The 19,442-nt window shown below is 37.1% G+C and overlaps 1 protein-coding gene across 1 annotated transcript in view; it reads right to left on the bottom strand.

Annotated features, from left to right (window-relative positions):
- Positions 1 to 255: 255 nt before the first annotated feature.
- Positions 256 to 19,442, bottom strand: part of DSG2 (desmoglein 2) — a 40,004-nt gene continuing 20,817 nt past the window's right edge. Inside the window, exons 7-15 of the mRNA XM_033087448.1 lie at positions 17,609 to 17,746; positions 17,309 to 17,494; positions 13,466 to 13,731; positions 10,320 to 10,462; positions 9,787 to 10,014; positions 8,233 to 8,460; positions 6,275 to 6,396; positions 4,629 to 4,964; positions 256 to 3,072 (exon numbers count right to left, since the gene is read on the bottom strand). Coding sequence (XP_032943339.1) covers positions 2,047 to 3,072; positions 4,629 to 4,964; positions 6,275 to 6,396; positions 8,233 to 8,460; positions 9,787 to 10,014; positions 10,320 to 10,462; positions 13,466 to 13,731; positions 17,309 to 17,494; positions 17,609 to 17,746 — 2,673 coding nt within the window. The 3' untranslated portion in view covers positions 256 to 2,046. The remainder of the gene's footprint in view (positions 3,073 to 4,628; positions 4,965 to 6,274; positions 6,397 to 8,232; positions 8,461 to 9,786; positions 10,015 to 10,319; positions 10,463 to 13,465; positions 13,732 to 17,308; positions 17,495 to 17,608; positions 17,747 to 19,442) is intronic.

Below are 19,442 nucleotides of genomic sequence, written 5' to 3'. Positions count from 1 at the left end.
CTACCGTGTTTCCCCGAAAATAAGACATAGCCGGACCATCAGCTCTAATAAGTCTTTTGGAGCAAAAATTAATATAAGACCCGGTATTATATTATATTGTATTATATATTATTACATTACATTGTATTACATTATATAAGACCCGGTCTTATATTAATTTTTGCTCTGAAAGACGCATTACAGCTGATGGTCTGGTGAGGTCTTATTTTTGGGGAAACACGGTACATTCCTTTTAAAATATGATGGAGCAGTAAAAGGATATGGGCAAAGAGTTGTTCTAAAGGTCATTTTTATTTAAATATTTTGATGATACACATACAAATATATAGTCTCCAAATGTAAAAACGAATACAAATCACCCTTTTGGGAACAAAGAAAACCATTTAGAAAATGTGATTACACTCTATATTCATAACAGGCTAGGGTTTTCAGGCCTGCCCACAGAGGAGGTTTAAGACCAAGTTTTGTTTGTTCAGGTAACTTAGGTTGTTTTCACATTTCACACAGCAGTGATATTCTTGTTGCATACTTGGCAAAATCTAAGTCTATAATGAAAAAAAAAGCAACAACACTTACAAAATAGGCAGTAAAAACCTTATATCATGGCAATGAACTTCATCTTGGCCATGGAGTTATGGTGTCTAAAAATATTTGCTTTTTACCCATAGTCAGTGGGAGCAAAAAGTTTCAAACTTTTGCATAACACAATTCAATAATATTTCTACACATGTGCTACAAAAATAAATTTTTAAAGATTCGGTTCCCTAAGTAAAATATCTTGAAAAGTCATGAAATTACATAGTGACTTTACAATTTACGAAAATTATTTTGTTGTCCAGATGATTTATAGAAATTGTTACTGATGTGCACATAAACTTTCAAACTTGAAAAGGATTATTTTTTCAAGGAGCCATAAAAATACAATCTATTTGGTCAGAACACCTAAATCACTTTTTCAAAAAAGGGCAAGGGGGGTGTACATAGCCATGTCAATTACGTAACAGTTAATACTCACGTAGAGTCATGACCAGCTACTCAATGAACTTGAGACACAGAATAAAATCAAATTTCCAACTCACAATTATGGAAATTACAGGGCCTTTCAATATGCTTTGAAATTATAAAAAAAGAGAGGCTTATAAAATTCAGTTTAATCCCGCTAATATTGATTTGGCAACCCACCCATGTTAGGCACTGAGGACAGCATTGAAACAGGCATGGTTCTTTACACAGGGTATATAGTCTTGTGGTTAATTTAGCTGTACTAAATTAGAAGATGACATATCCTGAGGTTTTATAAATAGTATATTATTACTATAAAAAGTAAACTGATTTTATATTTATGAATTTTTCCCTGGATTATTCAACTGAATTGGAAGTACTGAATGTTTTCATAATTACTGAGACAACGGGGAGGTACAATGCTATTTTTAAGGTCATACAACACACACACGCACACCCACGATCATACACACATATAGTTACATGCACATAAACTTGTGTTCTTACCATGTCAATGTTCCAAAATTCAGTCACTCTAACATAGATTGAAAGGCCTCTAGTGTTACAGAAAACAAACAAAAGTGGTCACCCAGACTGCATGTATCTTTGGATAAATGAGTGTTGACAATTCGCTAGGTGCAGGAAAGTACGAACTACAGAACAGCAATGTTAAACGTTCAGATGGTATGCAAAGAGGCCCTGTCAGTTCATGGGTCACTCTACTGCATAGCTGATGAACTGGATACTCTGTGTTAATTTGGAAAATTCTCAGAAGCCAGATTTACTCTCCACTTAACTTGTTTTGTGAATATTGTTTGGCCAGAACTCACTAACAGGAGCTTACGACACAGCATCATTATTATGCCCCTGGTAAATTCTAGAGCATTTCTGAAGGACACTCCTGGAAGCTGAGACAACGAGGTCCATTGTCTATTAGGGACTGAGAAAAACTTACGTCTGTAAGGCTCATGAAAGGGCAGGTCCCTTGAAAACATGAGATCAGCTACTGCTGGTTCAACTCTGGGTCAGATTGTGGCTGACTGTTTAGGAGAAAGAACGCTGCACTGCGCTAAGCTTAGTGACTCTGGTAGAAGATGTGGTTACAGCAGAGCTAGAATGACCAGACTCTTCTAAACCAAACTTTGGCCGAGGGCCAGGGACGCCAGCTCCAGAAACCATGTTCTTTCTGGCCGTCATAGAGGTTTCAGCAGGAATCTGGTAACTGGACTGTAGAGTGGAAGCAGGGGTTAGCACTCTTTCTGTCACTGTCACATTCTGTCCTACTCCTACACTGGGCATGTCCAGAGTGGGTTGCACCCCTGAGCTCGGAGCAAGGAAACTCTCTCTTTCCCTCACCATAACATAATGTCCATCTGGCAGATGCTGAGTGCCCTCCAGAGGACCAGGTATGCCCCCATTAGGCTCTATTACTCTCTCGGTGACCTTGACGTGACCTTCATTAGCATAATGCTGATCTACCAAGGCAGAGACTGGCGCATATACCCGCTCTGTCACAATAACGCCCTGTGGCTGTCTGGGACCCAGGACCACAGTGCTTGGAGGCGGCACAGTGGAGCCTGTGGCAAAGGAAGTTTCTGTCACTATAACCTTACCAGAAGCCAATGGATCACGGAGGGGTGTAACTACCTTTTGACCCTGCTTAGAAGACATAGAACTTTCAGTGACTATTTCCTGAGTTATTTTCTCTGCATTTGCACCATGTAAATGTTTTGGCACTTGAAAACTACTACCAGAGGAGGAGGCATTCTCTGAATGAATACTAGTTTGCTCGGAGAAGGAATGGGAAGGTGCCTGCATACTTGTTTCTCTCATGGATTTTGGCCTCTGTTCCATTTCCATATCCATATCTATTTTTTGACCCAAGCACACTTCGGCTAGTGTCTTGAATTTAAATTCTAAGTCATCCAAGAAGCAGTCATCTAGATCGCTTTCAATAAAACTGCAACAGCCGATGGAACCATGTAGAGACTCAGTTTCTTCCTGAGAATACACCAGAAGGCAATCTTTGGCTGTATGATTGTCATCTTCCTCATTAAAAGAGGCAGCTTTCTAAAATGGAAATAAAAACAGAGGCATGTAATTAGCGACACAACTTCATTTGAGAACAAGACTATATTCCTGCCCAAAATGTATAACCTGAGTCTAATTGCAAGGAAACATCAGAGAGACGCAAATTGAAGGACATCCTACAACACAACTCGCCTATATTCTTAAAAAAATATTATTATTGTGAAAGAAAAAAGGCAGACGGGACTGTTTCAGACTAAAAAAGATTAAAATGTCATGACAACTAAATGGAATGAAGGACTCTGGATTGGGTCCTGGACAGGAAAAACAATGGCTATAAACGACATTATAGTGATAATTGGCTAAATGAAATATGGACTGTGTCACTTAAATTTCTAAATTTGCTCACTGTACTGTGGTAAAATAAGAGAGAGAGAGAGAGAGAGAGAGAGAGAGAGAGGAGAGAGAGAAAGTGAATGGGAAAGCAAATAGCAAATGTGGCTAAGTGTTACTAATTGGGTAATTTGGGTAAAGATTATATAGGACTTCAAAATTTCTATAATTCCTACAAATCTTTTGATAAGTTTGAAATGATTTCCAAATTAACCAAGAGTGGAGCAGGATTAGAACAAAGAGGAAAATCATATCAAAATAAAACAGGGCACCAGAATGGAGCTTGGCAGTGCGGCAGAAAAGGGACAATTAGAGTGGTTTGACAATGACACAACACTATTTCCCTCTCAAGCTAATACTTAGGGGTGGGCAGAAGGTATAAAAGGGAGCATGCAAGGAAACAGTGGGGAAAGCATTCCGGTAACTTCCAACCATTTAGAAGAAAGGGGACAGAAATAAACTGGCCTCCATGGAAATCCATCCCCTGACTTTTCTCAAGTGTCCTTCAGATGCCTGACATTTTGCCTTTGCCCATGGGACACATGAGCCTTGTTCTGAAGAAAAGCATCCAGCCCTGCTTTTAATTCCTAATTCCAGACACGAGCTGCCTGACTGTATCAGATCATCTTTCCTAAAACTTCCTAATTTTTTGTGAAGCACATCAATAGTGAAGCCAAGTACTCTCATTCAGAATTTAAATGCACATAATAGATTGTGTTTTTTAGGTCACATATTCTCAAGTTTGCTCCTACAGAGGGATTGTACTTTCTGACCCACTGATATCTGGCTTGGTCACGTGACTTGCTGTGACCTATGAAATCTGAGTGCAAAAACCGGCAGTGGCCTTAGGAGTCACTGCCTGGTTCTGCATTGCTATGTTCCTTGCACCCCAAGGACGGCAGCTTCCCAGGTACAATCTGCTTTCTTGACATCTTGGAATGAAGACAACATGGAGAAGAGCAGAGATACATCCAATGGCAAAAACATGAATGTGAGAAATAGCCTTTGTGAGAAGTAAGTCTGTGGCGTCATTTGTGATCACCACATAGTTTAGCTGACTGGTTCTCTCTTTCCTCATCGCCTCTAGGCAATCTCTTAAAAAAATAATCAAGTCCCATCTAGATCCAAGGCAATGATTCCCCTAATGTGAATCCCATATTCACATATAAATGCTTTTTCCCCCATAGATAAAATCCAATCCTTACCTCAGTGAAATAACTTCTGAAGAATTCCTCATTCACTGCGACCGCAGCTGCTCGAGCTCCGGCCATGTCTCTGGACGCCCCGATGGCTCTTGTGGACCTTATGGTTTCACCACCTATGATGGCTCCTGTTGTCCCTGTAACTTGGGTGCGCTCCTCCGAAAGAAGCCCTCTGTGCTCTTCCCATCTTCCATCCACCTCAATCATCTTATGCTGCCCTTTGGCAAAGGAAGCAGAGCTACTTCCTCGCGTGGTGCTTTCCTTCACTGCTCCACTGCCTGTGCCACTGCCTACTGCTGCACTCTCTCCGGGATCCGTTGCCAGAAGCGATGGCATCATCTGTGAGGGCAAATACAGGTGAGAACTGAGTCAGAAGGATGAGGGTCAGTAGAGTTGGTAGAAGGATCTGAGCTAGGTGGGAATATGACGGAAATAAGCTATTTCCACAGAGGCTAATTAGGAGACATACTTTGGGTTGAAACACTTCTATTTGAGTCTTATGAAGAGCTCTTATTTTGTTAGATGATTATAACCCAAGACGAAAACAAAAGTTATCTAAATGTGGCCTCAGCTCATTTACTCTATTGGCACCAATGGCATTTCAACTTTCGTCTTGAGTTTAATGCCTTCTTTATGGTTATAGAAGTTCTTTATGTAATATACATAAGTTCTTTACGTAATATACATAAGTTCTTTATGTATAAGTTCTTTATATAATGGTTCTTTATGGTTATAGAACCATTATTTATTTTCTAGCTGGACACATAGCCGTTCCAAATAAAGACTACATTTTCAAGCCTCCATTGCTACTAGACATAGCAACCAGACTAAGCTCTGGTTAATGTGATTTCAAGCAGCAATGGAGTATGCAACTTTTGGGAAGTGTTCTTCAGGAGTGGTTCTTCACTTTTCTGGAACCTATCTGCTTTTTGGAATGTGGAGACAGCAGTTAGTGTCTGGAGCATGAAGAGAGCAGGGAATGGAACTCATCCTTGGAGGAATAATATGGAAAAAGGAGCCTGAGGCCATACTGTGGAAGGATCATCATATTGGTCCTGGACTTCCCACATTTATATTTAAGCCACTGTCATTCTGAGTTCTCTGATACTCGATATTAAATCATATTTTATTAGACATGATGCTCACTGCAGATCGTGATGAGAGACCCAGGGTGAAGATGCAATAAAGAGACAGTCGAAATGGTTATTAAGTAGGCAGAAGAGGGGATTTTGCAAGATTTTGCAACTGTTAGGGGTTGATGGGCTTACCTCTTTCAACAAACACTATGTATTGAGTGAAATGGAAATGTAGAAATACCTGGTTGTGAAAGACTGCCCATCTAGCACTGGGACAAAAATTTGCATCCTAAATCCCTACACACTCTTGCCTTCTCTAACCTTTTTTCTCCATTCCTTGTGTCACTACCTGACCCCTTTTCTACATTCTCTGTAACACAGGATCTGTCACAGTAGAGCAAAACCCCTTTAACTCTGGCCTAGCAACAAACACGAAATATGTTATCAAAGGCATGTGAATAAAATCTATAATGACCACTTTACTCTCTCAAGACCTAAAATATTAGAAACACTTCCCAAAGCCTCTTTAAAATCAGAAAAGAAGACAAGTTTCATTGATATCTGATATCTGACCTTGTCTTCTGGTGGCGCCCCTTCATTATTCCAAGGATGCAGCATCTCGATAGTCCCAGGAATGGGGGTAAAACCTTTGGCACTGTCTCCACAATGGCACATCAGCAGTAAAAGTGGTACAACTGGAGAGAAACAAAATTAAGTACAGAGAAGGTCGGTCACCACATACGTGTACTTCTAAATTTAGGTCATATAATTTTGGAATTTGGGTATCACTTCCTGAATTTCAGTCTTCATTTGTTTACAGCTCTGTTTTTATTTTCCTTTTCTTCACCCTGATCCAACCTTACCAAGCTTGTCTTGGGCAAGTCATACCAGTCTAAAGGCAGGATGAGGGAGTCTTAATGGATTCAGAGGCATCCATCATCATACAGAGGCTGTGGTTACTGAGTGGAACACCAAGACTGGATTTGATAGTATCCAAATTATCAAAACCAACATAAAGACAATTTTTTAAACCACTTTAATTTTTAATACAAGAAAATTCACTATTTTGTGTTTGCGTGTATATAAGATCAAAAGCCGTGTTCAATATTCCAGAACATTGGAACTTCTATAATACTTCATCACTTCACACTAGAGTAGAATTTGGCAGAAGGCATAACTCACTGAGGTTCAAATTAACTTTTGAATTAGCTAAGTACTACTTTCTAAAATGCTTCTACCTTAAAAACCCTTAGAATAGACATAACATTTCATCTAGAATTCAATAAAATTTCAGAGCTCCCTCCTTAAATTTTATTCTACCTCCAGGAGGAAGTGAAGGCCAAAGCTGGCCTCTTGATCAAGGTAGTAAAGAATTAACTACACCTGCAAGCAATCTACTCCAAATTCAGTTTTATTGACATTCTCATTTGGCAGCTGATGAATTGACCACTCCCTAGATTCCTTTGTATGTAAAATAGTTGACAGCACAGTCCTACAGCTACTGTGATTAATAAAAAGATTGAAATCACCCAGTGGCAATTCAACAATTTGTAGAAATTCACTAACTATTTATCAAGTGTCTACCATGTGCCAAACACCACAGTCGGCCCTGGGGAATTGGAGATGAGAAGGCAGTGCAAGGCATCTCCAGGTAAAAGATGTAGTCGCAGCTCCATCACCTCCCTACAGACTTGATAAACTAAGTCATTTACTGTTATACGTCTGTATTACACGTCTGTATTTTCACCCATAAAATAGAGATGGTGGTATAAAAGTGCTCTGTAAACTGTTGAGTGCTGTGCATTCAATTGCACATTTACTAATGGCTTTGACAAGCTCCTCCTGTCACTGAAATAGCTGAGGTTGCCTCGGAGGTGGTCCTCTGGCCACGTTCAGTAGTCAAAGGGAGTGGTATTCCACATGACCGCAGGCTGCAGTATGCTGTGCTTTCATGAGGACTTCGGAGGGCATGCAGGGAAGGCAGACCACAGGAGTGCTCAGAGGGTCTCACTACTGTTGGCTTAGGTGAAGGGGCAAGCCAAGCAGAGGGCCTGGGGAGGCAGAGCTCTGACAAGTTGAATGTGCACAGCAAGGATCGATGGGAATAAGATGAATTTGTAAAAGAACCTTGTATCCATAATCCAAATGCATGCAATAAATCTTTTCTGAGAACCCCTACGGGCAAGGCACTGTTCTAGGTACTGGGTAATGAAGAAGAGACAACATCCTCCCTGACAGAGCTTATCAAAATGGGGACACAAGGGTTATGTTAAAAGGCTGCTGAAGAGCATGTATAATAACCTTGGTTATTTAAAGCAGGAAATGACACATTTTTATACAACAAAATTCTGAGGAGTGCTACAATAACCTTTGGTGAATTTATCAATGAACAATTACTTTCCGATTCACCCTCAAATGTCCTAGTGGGGCTAAAGAATAACTGCAAAGAAATCAATGACTACTATAGTAATAAACACTAGTAGTGCCCTTAATTACTAAAAGAGATAAAGGAGTGCCTTTAAAATACTTACGTAACAAGAGCAGAAAGGCAAAAATTATTAGCGCAATGGCTGCGGGTCCCAGGCCGACATAGGAGTCACGCAATGCTTCTACACAACCACTGCCATCCAGACACTTACAAACGGTGAGTTTAAGGGTCTGCTTTTCAGGGCAACTGAAGCCTTGATTATCTGAAATCAGGAACTGAATTTCACTTCTCCCGAGTCTCTGTTCCTTTTGTTGCAGTAGCACACTGGTACCTGTAAGGGTAAGAGGCCAAAGGAAATAAAAGTGAGTGATTACCAAGGAAGGGGCAAGATTAAATTACAGAAACATCCTTTAATGGCTAATAATTACTTAGCTCCACTTAGAAGCTTTATTCTTCCTTAACTTCTCTATTGAATTTACTCTGTGTGTTTGATAAAATTAGTCCAGTTACTCCAAATGCGAAGGTTAATAGTAAAGGATTGGATCTGGACATGCCTTACTTTTATGATTAATTTTAACAAATGTGTGTGGTCTACCAAATACGAGGAATTGTTCTATGTACTGAGAATACAGTGACACACAAGTGGTGAATTAAATGGCCTTTTCATTGAATGACATTTATTTTACTATTTCTTTAAAAAATTTTATGAAGACCATTTTGAAACAGACAATAATAGAAGAGCATAATTAACCTCCATATTACCCATCCCCAGCTTTAACATTATATTCAAAGCCTCTTAAAGTGATCGTAAAAATTTGTTAGACTTAAAATAAACCCGTAAGTTAAGAAAAACTTGGGTATTATATTTGAAACTTTTCTGAAATGCACAATAATTGTTTAGAACAAAATATTAGGTTGGTGGAAAAGTAACTGCAGTGTTTGCAATTATTTTTAACCTTTTAAATCGCAATTACTTTTGCACCAATCTAATAGTATTCTGGATAGATTTTTCTATATTCAAAACTGCCCTGAAAGACAGCCAAAAGCTCCTATCAACAGGGGGAATATGTCCAAGAGGTGGATATATGCACGTAGCCACCTGGCATGGAGGGATCAGACAAACCCTTCTTCATGCTGTGCCCATCACTTATCAGCTTTATGACCGTGAACAAGCTACTTGAGTCTAGTTAAGCCAAGGTTTCCTCAGCTGTAATGAGGGAATAATGTTATGGGATAAAGATTAAATGAGATAATCTTTATCTGGGCTGGCAGAGTGACTGGATCAATACATACTATTTTTAATGGAAATGTTATCATACTTTGAGATTTTTAGAAGGAACCTACTCTGATTACTGAACTTAGACAAGCGTGGTATTCCTCAGCTTATGAGACAAAACGACGACTTCAAGAGCAATTTAGGGAATACCCAGCTAGCTTTAAGACATTAGGTCATTTTTCTTTTTTCCCTCTTTTGTTGTTCCAAATGCGGTATTTATTCAAGCCAGAGAAAAGACACTATGTCTCATTTTATAAATGCCTTTGAAAAACTGCATTGGAAATATATGAAAAAAAAGAACAGAACCATAGCCTATATTATAAAGATTTTAGATTGTTTCATGTTTCATATTTAACTATGTAGTCCAATGATTTTGCTCACTTTCTTTGTGCACTACTTTCCATTTCTCTGCCATTCCAGCTGGTTTGTCAATGACGACAAAGGTGAAGGGGTCACTGTTTGGGTAACCGTCCAGGTCCTCTGCAGTCACGTTCACATACTGCACGTCATCACAGATATTCTGCACTGGGTTGACCAGTATGGGACAATTGTCATTGATGTCTTCAATTGTGATAACAACGGTGCCAGTGATGGTTTTTCTAGGATAATCTTAAAAGAGAGAAAGAAAAAATAGGTATATTCTGGTTCTATTGCTGACAATGAACATAGTTTGAATTCTCTTGCCATTTTGGCAAGGAGAAGGTACTAACAAATTAGGACACTTCCTTTCCTATGTATATTTTCATATTCAGATCAAGTGATGTCTTTTAATATGCTAGATAAGTAGAAATGTGAAGGTTTATCCATTCGTGAGTTTTGGATTTTCTACAAGATCAAAATGAAGGTCTCTGATGTTGGGAAAAAATCATCAAAACATATATATAACCAAGAAAAATATCAATTTAGTAACTTACCTTCTGATATAGCCAAAATCTTCACAGTGTATGTACCATTTTGAACATATCTAGACTCAAAATCAGGAATTTTTACAAGTTTAATTTCAGACGTGACAGAATCCACAGAAATCCAATTATCTTTATCTTCCAATTTGGTATACCTGTTATACAACAAACATAAAATTAATTTCAAATACTGGATAAATTGAGAATCTCTAATATCTACAATTCTTTCAAGTTTAATTTTTGCTTCATTGTATATATTCATGTTACAGGCATTAGTTTGAAATGTTTTTAATTACTTGAAACTCTCCTAAAACCTCCTTTCTTTGCTGCATGTAACACTTATTTTGGAACCTTCCTTAATCCTGTAACATACCCAAGATACACCAGGGTGCCAAAAAAATGTATACAAGTGGACACTTTGGTTAACGTTGCTCACGCAGTAGTTCACTGTAATCAGAAGTGTCTGGACGCTGATGGTAACCACTTTCAGCACCTCTTGTCATTGCAGAAGTCAAATGTGACTTGTATTCATCTTTTGTTATCGGTATGTATTATTAAAACTTCAATACAGTTTTCCTTTCTTAAAATGTGTATACATTTTTTTGGCACCCTTTATACATGCAAGGGCGACCATCGTTTGTCTACTAACCCAGGAGGTTTGCAAGTGCCTCTGCAGTCTGTCCTCCAGCTTTCAATCTCTTCTCCCTTAAATTTGGCGTAAAGCTTTGGAGAATAACTTAGTTACCCAACAAGAACTGGTGGAAAAAAGTAGTCTTACATTCTATTGCTTGTTGGTATGTTATCAATATTTAAAAATATCAGTTTTAAAAATCAATGACTGATTTAAATGGAAGTACTTTCACATTTTGGGATACTGTTGATTGTTACGAGCAATAGGCTTCTTTCAATTAGAAATGTTTAAAAGCGAAAACAATGCTGATGAAGGGATGTCTGGCTCTCTTCCCTCAAAGCAAGGAGAATTAGTGTGGAAAGAGAGAACTTTGGGGGAGGCAAGAACATTCACATTATGTCTTCAGAAATGTGTGTAATTTAATACCATAGAGTTTAAATATAATCAAATACAAATGTAAACCAAACATGAATATATGGTTCAATCAGATCGATCATTTATTTTCTATTAAGTGGCTACTTGGGCACATAAAAATGAGTGGCTAATTTATAGCAACGTTTGTTTATAGTTTTATTTAAAAATTTCGAATTATACACTTTATCCAAATTTCTGCATTTTAATGTTTTACTAGTAAATGATAACACATTTGGATTTTCACATGTACTTCTGAATTTCATGTCTGGAATTTTAAAGCCTGGAATTAGTTGCTGTCAATGGTTTCCCATATTCACACTTATAATAAGAGAAAGAGTCTTAGTAATAAGGATTACATTTCACATGGAATGTTGTATATGATATCACTTAAAGAATTTTCTGTTCTTCCCTATGGTGAAAATTAGACACCATTCAAAGTAGGACAGCAGCTCATGTTATGTCAAATATCCATAAACAATTGAGGCATATGAATAATCAGTAAAATAGTAAATTATGACAAAGTTAAGGGAATAATTCTTCTGCTGTCCTTGTCAGCATTTCTAAATTGAAACGACTAATTAGGTGAACATGAGAAAATTATTTGACTTAGTTGTGCACCCCATTCTTTATCTATAAAATAGAAGGTCTGAAATGATCTTTAAGATCTTTCTTAAAGTTCTGTAATTGCACGCTAAAGAACAAAATACGTTTGAGAAATAAACATGGTCCATTATTTTTCCAGGCAGAACATATCTTTTGATATATTCATCATGCTTAATAAAAACTGCAGCCATATTTAAATAGTTAGGTGGGGAATACAAGTTTCATAGATAGCTACAGTATTATTGGAGGATAATTAATTAGGATGAATAAGTATCTAGTGGGCAGCAGTGAGAAATAATCATATAGAGCATTCTTCAATTAGGGGGATTCAGTTAGGATGCCTTATTAGGTTTAGAGCCATGGAAATAAAAACCAGACTACAAAACTCAAGGCAAGCAGGGCTGGTTCCTGCAGGTATGGTGGGCAAAAAAGGGTCACCTAGACATTGCAGAAAACACAGTGGAAGTTTTGTTAATGGTATTTTGGGGAAAGGTTATTTACTACTATTAGCTGATGAATTCCAAAGTCTCTAAAAGGAAATAGATTGATGAAAAGCTTCTTCACGTTTCCATTTTTGCTATGGTCAATGATGCATGTTAATATAATGTTTTACAAAGTGTTGGCACCAAAGGACATTAAAGGAAGTGTCGCTACCCAGGCATAAGGACAGTCAAGCAACCAAACTCTGAGAGCAGGAAAACAGGCTGTGTCTGGGTAGCAGGGGGGACTTCTTTAAATTCAACTGTAATAACTGTGACTGAGTTCCATAAATAATAGCTCTGTAGAGTCGTCTTTCCATGGCATGGTTCTGAGATCTAAGATGTAAATTTACTCTGAAAATTTAAACATGTCATGCAAACCTAATGTGTCACAATCTAATGACACATTAATAAACCTAATATGTCACAAAAATAAAGTGGGCACAATCACATCCTTTCTAGCACGGTGACAGCATCTAGTAGGTCCTCAAATGTATTCTGAAGGTCATCATGACCAAGACAAACATTTTATAAAAGATTCATCAATCCCTGAACCACATAGCATGGTTCAAATGAAGATTAATTTCCAAGATTTATGTGCAAATGAAACTGGTTTCTCCATATTAAAATACATTACGCAACTACTTCTTTTAACCAAACTTGTGTAAAGTGGAATTTGCAATACAACTTACTTGCTACTTTCTTATTTTGAATACTCTTTCAGGAAATAAGACCGATTTTAGAAAGTTTCTGAACTTTCTCTTTGTTGCTTTTTAGCCTTCTCTAGCCAGAATTGTTTTGAGGGGAGGGACCCAGTCTCTGCCTCATACTCAGGTGGTGGGTGGGAAGGAGGTCTGGGGAAATTTCTCCTCGCCTCTGAGCTGCAGGTACAACTCTGCAAATCTGCAGACCTTCGGGGAGTATAATGCTGGGTGAGAAGTAATGAAGTGTTCAAATTTCATTATGATTTTTTGAAAATAGGCATTTAAAGTAATCTGAAATGAGGAAATATATTCATAACTATCTCTTACTTGACATGGGCTAGTTGTCCAGTGTCTTCATCAAAAGCTTGAAATTTGCCAATTATTTGGTTTAGGCTTGATTTCTCCATGCTCTCGCTCGTGTGAACTAAGATTGTGCTGCTTTTAAAATAAACGCCTTCTTTCACATTTTTCACCTTTATTATGATGGGAATGGATGTAGGCTTATATTTATTCTTAACTGATTTGTGAAAAGGTGCTTTATTAGTGACAACAATGCTTAAGTCGAGACGCTTCATTTCTTCATAATCTAGCTCCTAGAAAGGCAAAATCAAAGGGAATTTTTTCAAAAGAGAAAACAACTAGAACACACATAGAACACACACACATGCACACACATGTGGTTTTAGTATTAGATACAACAATTTAACACATGGGAAATATAACATACTTTATAAATACACCGAGTATTCCAACTCATACAACATGCAATTAAAAACTCTGTCAATTTGGATATTCCTAAATGTTAATAAGGATGATTAGGAAACATCCCCAATTAAATTTTTTAAAGGTCAAAATCATTTAAAAATATGTATGTACTTTTATTTTTTATAATTAGAAGTAATTTTTTTATTAATGAAATTAATGCACATTTAATATAACTTAATGTCCCTTAAAATGTGTTACATGGGTTTGTTCTGGTGAAAAGGCTACAGAACTAGTGGTGGCACTGCCAGCTGTCCCCTAATATAGACTTTCACTGTGCATGAGCATATAAAAAAAACTGAGGCCTCCAGGAGGACACACAATTATTTAACTTTACTAAATCCAGGGGTTTTTAAATTGTTTAAACAAAGCACGTACTCTCCTCCTTTTTAGTATATCTATTAACATCTGGTTTGCTATTAATGCTACAAAAGAGTAACCTTCCTCTAAATACTGTTCTTTGTGCATTGTGGTATTTATAAAGTACGTTTGATATAATCGATTTATCACTATATTCATATTTTATGTTCCAATTTGTCCATTTTTTTAAATAAACATTTCTATAGTACTACAGATACACTTACTTTACTTAGCCTATTATTAGACACACTATTTGTAATTTTTAAATATAATTAATACTGCTCTGAACATTTTTATACAATTTAGATTTCCTGTTGAGCTATATTCCAGTACTGAAAGAAATACTTTGTCAAAGTTTATTTAAACCCTGTTGCGTTTTATTTCTAGTGGCCCTGATCATTTAGATGCACTGTTATTGCTTGTTTCTTCTGTATAACATTAAATATATTATATGTGTTTACCTGAATTACAGTAGAGCTATTCACTTTTAGTTTTGGATGATTAAAAAATTTGTTTACCTAGGGGTTCTGAATGGATAACAACTTCTCCTGCACCCACTTTTTTATATGAGTCACTGTGGTATTGAGACAAGGACACAACAGAAAATGATTAGAGAAGATACTCTTGTGATTACAGAATTCTTGTGAAAGTTTTTTTTTTGTTGTTCTTGCATTTGACATGCTTGTTTTTTTTTTTTTTTAATTTGGGTATATCTTTTTTTTTTTAAGTTTTATTAGGGAATATTGGGGAACAGTGTGTTTTTCCAAGACCCATCAGCTCCAAGTCGTTGTCCCTCAATCTAGCTGTGGAGAGCGCAGTTCAGCTAAACCATGTCCAGTTGCTGGTTTTCAGTCTTAGTTGCAGGGGGCGCAGCCCACCATCCTATGTGGGAATTCAACCAGCAACCTTGTTGTTAAGAGCTCGCGCTCTAACCAGCTGAGTCATCTGGCCATCCCGTGACATGCTTGTTTTGATGGCATAATGGATGCTGGATGAGAAATAAAATCTTCCAGCCAAATGTCTTTAGTATTCAGACACCATGGAAGGTCAAGACAATCTTAAAAATAAATGAGCTAGGTATGGGGGCAACAAATGCTGTTTCATAGTGTTTTCTATACATAGCCATAACAATCCAAAGTGAAGGAAAAATTTCCAGCAACAAAAGCAATGTATGAGGGCATATACCTCTATGTTTTACAACTGTCAAAATACTCGGGGTGCCAAAAAAAATAAGTACAAGTGGACACCTTCGTCAACGTTGCTCAAGCAGTAGTTCACCGTAATCAGAAGTGTCTGGATGCTGATGGTAATCACTCTGAGCACCTCTTTTAATTGCAGAAGTCAAATGTGACTTGTATTCATTTTTTTGTCATCAGTATATATTGAGTATTACAGTTTTAATACAGTTCTCCTTTCTTAAAATGTGTATACATTTTTTTTGGCACCCTCTGTATTTATCGTTTCCATTTTTGCTATTTCTAATAACGTTAAAAATTTTAAACTCATTTGTTAACAAAACTGAGACTTTCTCATGTGATGATTTACTATCTCTATTCCCACAGTTTTAAAGTATCTGTTCTCCTTTTTCTGTTTTTGGACAGTTTCATTGAAGTAGAATTTACCTACAATGAAATTCCTCCATTTAAAGTGTATAGCATGATGATTTTTAGTAAACCTATATGGTTTTGCAAACATCACTAATGTCCACTTTAGAATACTTCCGTAACCCCAAAAAGTTCCTTTCTGCCTTTTTGCAATCACCACTCACAGCAACCCCAAATAATCACTGTTCTAGTTTCTATATCCACTGTTTTGGCTTTTCTAGAAATTTTACATACATGAAATCATAGAATATGTAGTATTTTGTGTCTGGCTTCTCACACAAAATGTTTTTGAAGTTCATGCATGTTGGAGTATGTAGTACTTCATTCCTTTTTATTGCTCAGTAGTACACCACTTATGGATAGACCACATTTTATTTCTCTATGGATGTTGGATTACCAGTTTTTGATTATGAATAAAAACTGCTATGGATATTTGCATACAAGTTTTTGTGTAGATATATTTTTACTTTTCTTGCATGGATACCTAGAACAAAATCGTTGGATTATTGGGTAACTACTCTGCTTAACATTTTAAAAAACTGCCAAACTAGGTATACCATTTTTTGTTTCCACCAGCAATATATCGGAATTCCAGTTTTTCTATATCGTTACTAATACTGGGTATTGTCAAGTCTTTTTCATTATAATCATTCTAGGAGGTGTTGTGGCATCTCATGTGGTTTCAATTTGCATCTTTCCTAATGACTAATGATGTCGAGTATATTTTTATGCCCATACTTGCTATTTGTATATCTTCTTTGTCTAACTTTTCAATGGGATTTGACTATTGCCCTTATAACTTAAGAGCCATTCTTTATACCATCAAAACCCATAAATTTATAATTTTCTCAATCTGTGGTAGTCATTTTAATACTAATTTTACTATTTTTTGTCCATGTCCCCTTTGGTAGAAATAACTATATCCCTTTTTGTGCTACCATGGGTCATTGAGAATACTTCTAACACTTCTATCATTCATCACTAAGTGACTGTTTCTCCTTATGTATGAGGACAACTGGATTAGGGCCTTATCAAGTTATTTCAGCTTTTGTTTTTTGATGTTATAAGATGTGCCTTTACTGTTAAGTAGATCAAATCAGAGATAAGTTGGGGGACCCTCAGTAGAGGCAAGAGTTCATGACATGGGAATGCTACAGTCAGGCCCAGACTACAAACAAAACCGGAAGTGTGCTAAGTAATAATGATGCTGGCATCATGCTGTCAGGTTAGGATTAGAGTCGCCTGATCTGAATTCGTACTGTAGTATGACCACTTACCTACTAACCACAGAACTTGGGCTTCTAGGGATGGCTCCCATCTCAAAAAATTGTGGCACCAGTTAATTGAGTATACAAAGCACTTTAACTGTTTGGGGCTCAAAATACATCAATTTTCTCCTCTGCACCAACTTCTTCCATTCCAGTTTTGAACACGAAGTACTTACCTTAATTAGGGTCACAATTCCTTCATTAGTCTGAGTATCAGTTTCTATGCGGAAATAACCCCTTTCATTTCCTGATGCAAATGTAAAATTTGCTAACCAATTATCAGAACCTATTTCATCCGCATCAGATACTTTTATGCGTATAACTTCTACATTGGCTTGATTTTCTTCAACCATCCCTTCGTACTGCAAAACATGAACACAATTTTTATTTTAATGTAACACAAACTTAAGTGACATGTTTTTAGGTGGGATTAAAATATGAAAAGTAGGTATATTTGTTATAAAAATAATAGTTACCATTGCATTTTCCACTACAGGTATATTGTCATTGACATCCAAAATACGAATCTGAACTTGAGCTTGTTTTACAGGTTTGTCTGTTATTTGTCCATTGCCATCTCTTGCTTCTACTATCAAAGTATAGCTGCTGTATTCCTGCAGGGCAATGAAAAATATCCCCTTAGGGTGAAAAATGAATCGCTCCCAAATTATCTTTCTGGTTTGTTTTAGTTCGCTTTATCATCAATGGAATGAACCACAGTGTATTTTATTCGTGTTTCATGATCTGCTGCTGTTATTTGTGTGATATTTATTTGCCATCAGAGCTTTCCTAGAAAGGCAGAAAAGTCTGGAGAAGTTGTTGATAGTGAAATTTTTAACTATCTCATTGGTGATATTAACAGGAGATGAGTCTCTCCTTAAAAATAGTCTGTGCAAAAAGAGTGCTGTTCAAAATGTAGTTTGCTTTGTCGAGTCCCCCTGGAAGTAATGGCGGGACTCTAGGAATTGGTTCTTCCTGCTTCACACTTCATTTTCAGCTAATAGTTAAGCCAGAAAGACCTAGTCCTCAAGAAAACTTGGCCAGTGAAGGCAAAACTTGGTGAACTTTGTCTGAGAGATATGATTCTTTGAGAATGTGTCCTAGAGAACAAGGTCTCAGATGTCACTCCAAAGAGAACCATTCTCTTCCACACGGTACCCTTACAGTGGGTGGCTCCATTCAGTGTGGCTGGAGTTTAAGACGGAGCAGTGCCAGCGCATGGGGGTCCTGTGCAGGGCAGAACGGCTCAGTGAAAGGCAGGTCAGCAGCTCTGGGGCCAGCTACCTGGGTTCCAATTCTGGCTTTGTCACTAACTAGCCGTGTTGGATACATTTAATCCCTTTCACCCTCGGTTTCCTTCTGCATAAAATGGAGATAATAATCTGCCTCACAGGTTTTCTAGGTGGATTAAATGGGCGACTATAGGTAAAGGGCTTGGAATAGCACCTGGCACATGGTAAATGCCCAATAAGTGACAGCCATTATTATTGGCTAAATTTTCCATACTTCAGAGACAGCAGCTCGGTTAAAAAAAAAAATCAAAAAAAAATCACATACTTCAAAATAATACTTTAGCATTCTAATTTTATGTGACAAAGTTTAAAGTAGAATTTTAAGAGTAATACAAGTCTTCAATTTTACAAAGCTCTCAACAGGAACGTTGGGCACAACCCTCTCCCTCTCTGGGCAGAGTAAAATCATTTTTCCAAGTGATACAAAATATACTGGCTATGCTTGGATGATGATTTATATTTGATGACAATACAGTGTTCATAGGATCATCAACATTTTACTCATGCACACTCACTGTTCAAACCTTCATATATGTAGGTAGCACTTTTAAAATTTTCTCTTTCCCTTTTCATCTAAAATTCTCCCTTTGAGTTAGAAATAAAAAAAGTGAAATGTTTGAGAGAATGGCCTTTCTAGGAAACTTACTCAAAATTTTCCTCCAAGTTGGGATTTACAATAATTCTTTCCTTTACAAATAGTTGTATCACTCTAAATAGGGCTACGATTTCTGTCTTTTTTCCTTCCTCTGTGTATGTATTAGCAGTGGACTCCCGGTGCTTCATTATAGAGCCACTAATTAAGGAGCATTGCTTTAGAACACTCTAGCAAGCGCAATCCTGAATGGAGAGGCCTTAGAACCAGCACTGTTCTTATGTAATTTGAAATTTTCTAGCAGCCACATTTTAAAAAAAGTGAAAGAAACAGGTGATACTAATTTTAAACAAATACATTTTATTTAACCCATAGTATCTGAAAATATTATAATTTCAACATATCATCAACGAAAATTATTCAGGT

Source organism: Rhinolophus ferrumequinum, chromosome 19, assembly GCF_004115265.2.
Source record: "Rhinolophus ferrumequinum isolate MPI-CBG mRhiFer1 chromosome 19, mRhiFer1_v1.p, whole genome shotgun sequence".
Taxonomy (NCBI): Eukaryota; Metazoa; Chordata; class Mammalia; order Chiroptera; family Rhinolophidae; genus Rhinolophus; species Rhinolophus ferrumequinum.
The sequence above is the reverse complement of the archived record's forward strand: the minus strand, read 5'-3'. Positions and strand labels throughout refer to the sequence as shown.